At 56.9% G+C, this 647-nt stretch overlaps 1 protein-coding gene across 1 annotated transcript in view; it reads left to right on the top strand.

The window, feature by feature from the left end:
• Nucleotides 1–9: 9 nt before the first annotated feature.
• Nucleotides 10–647, top strand: part of SDRG_03874 (hypothetical protein) — a gene marked incomplete at its 5' end in the record, with an annotated part of 1,784 nt that continues 1,146 nt past the window's right edge. The window contains 2 exons of the mRNA XM_008609518.1: nucleotides 10–33; nucleotides 76–638. Coding sequence (XP_008607740.1) covers nucleotides 10–33; nucleotides 76–638 — 587 coding nt within the window. The remainder of the gene's footprint in view (nucleotides 34–75; nucleotides 639–647) is intronic.

Here is a 647-nt window from a genome sequence, read left to right as displayed (position 1 = left end):
AGCACCATCATGCTCCTCAACATTGCCAGCATGGTAGGATGTCAGAAAGGTCTCACTCAAAAGCTGACTTTGTAGCCGATGAAGGCGTACGTCTCCGAGCACCCGCCGTGGGCGGCACAACCCCCGCCACCAACGTATGCCAACGACTCGGACTTTAACATAAAGACGCTGGCTCATATGCAAGCGGCGTACAACGTCTCGACGCTACCGGCGACAGCACTCTTTTTCGACGACAGCGCACGCAACACCCAAGTGATGCGCCATGTCCTCGTCATGAACCACCGTCCCATTCTGGTTGACGACTGCCGCGACCGATTTCTTGTCGGTCTGCCGAGCGTTCTCTTCTACGGCGCTGGCATCCGTAATGTTCTCTGTGCCTTTGCTGCGGCCAACCACTCGTCGCCCAGTGACGGGACGTGGGACCGCCGCGGTGCGTGCATGTACATCACGTATTTTTCAATGGCCATCGGGCATCAGTGCGTCTGGCTTCGTGCCGGAAATGAGCTTGACGGCAGCAACACCAGCAGTCACGACACATACACACTGGTAGCGGCCCATAAAGTGTACACGTATTCCGCGCTCCACTCGCTCAAGTTTGTCTACCGCATTGGCATCTCACTGCTGACGCTCCACCTCATGTGGACCAA

The sequence above is a fragment of the Saprolegnia diclina genome (assembly GCF_000281045.1).
Source record: "Saprolegnia diclina VS20 unplaced genomic scaffold supercont1.9, whole genome shotgun sequence".
In the NCBI taxonomy this organism is placed as follows: domain Eukaryota; phylum Oomycota; class Saprolegniomycetes; order Saprolegniales; family Saprolegniaceae; genus Saprolegnia; species Saprolegnia diclina.
This window is presented reverse-complemented; position numbering and strand designations above follow the sequence as displayed.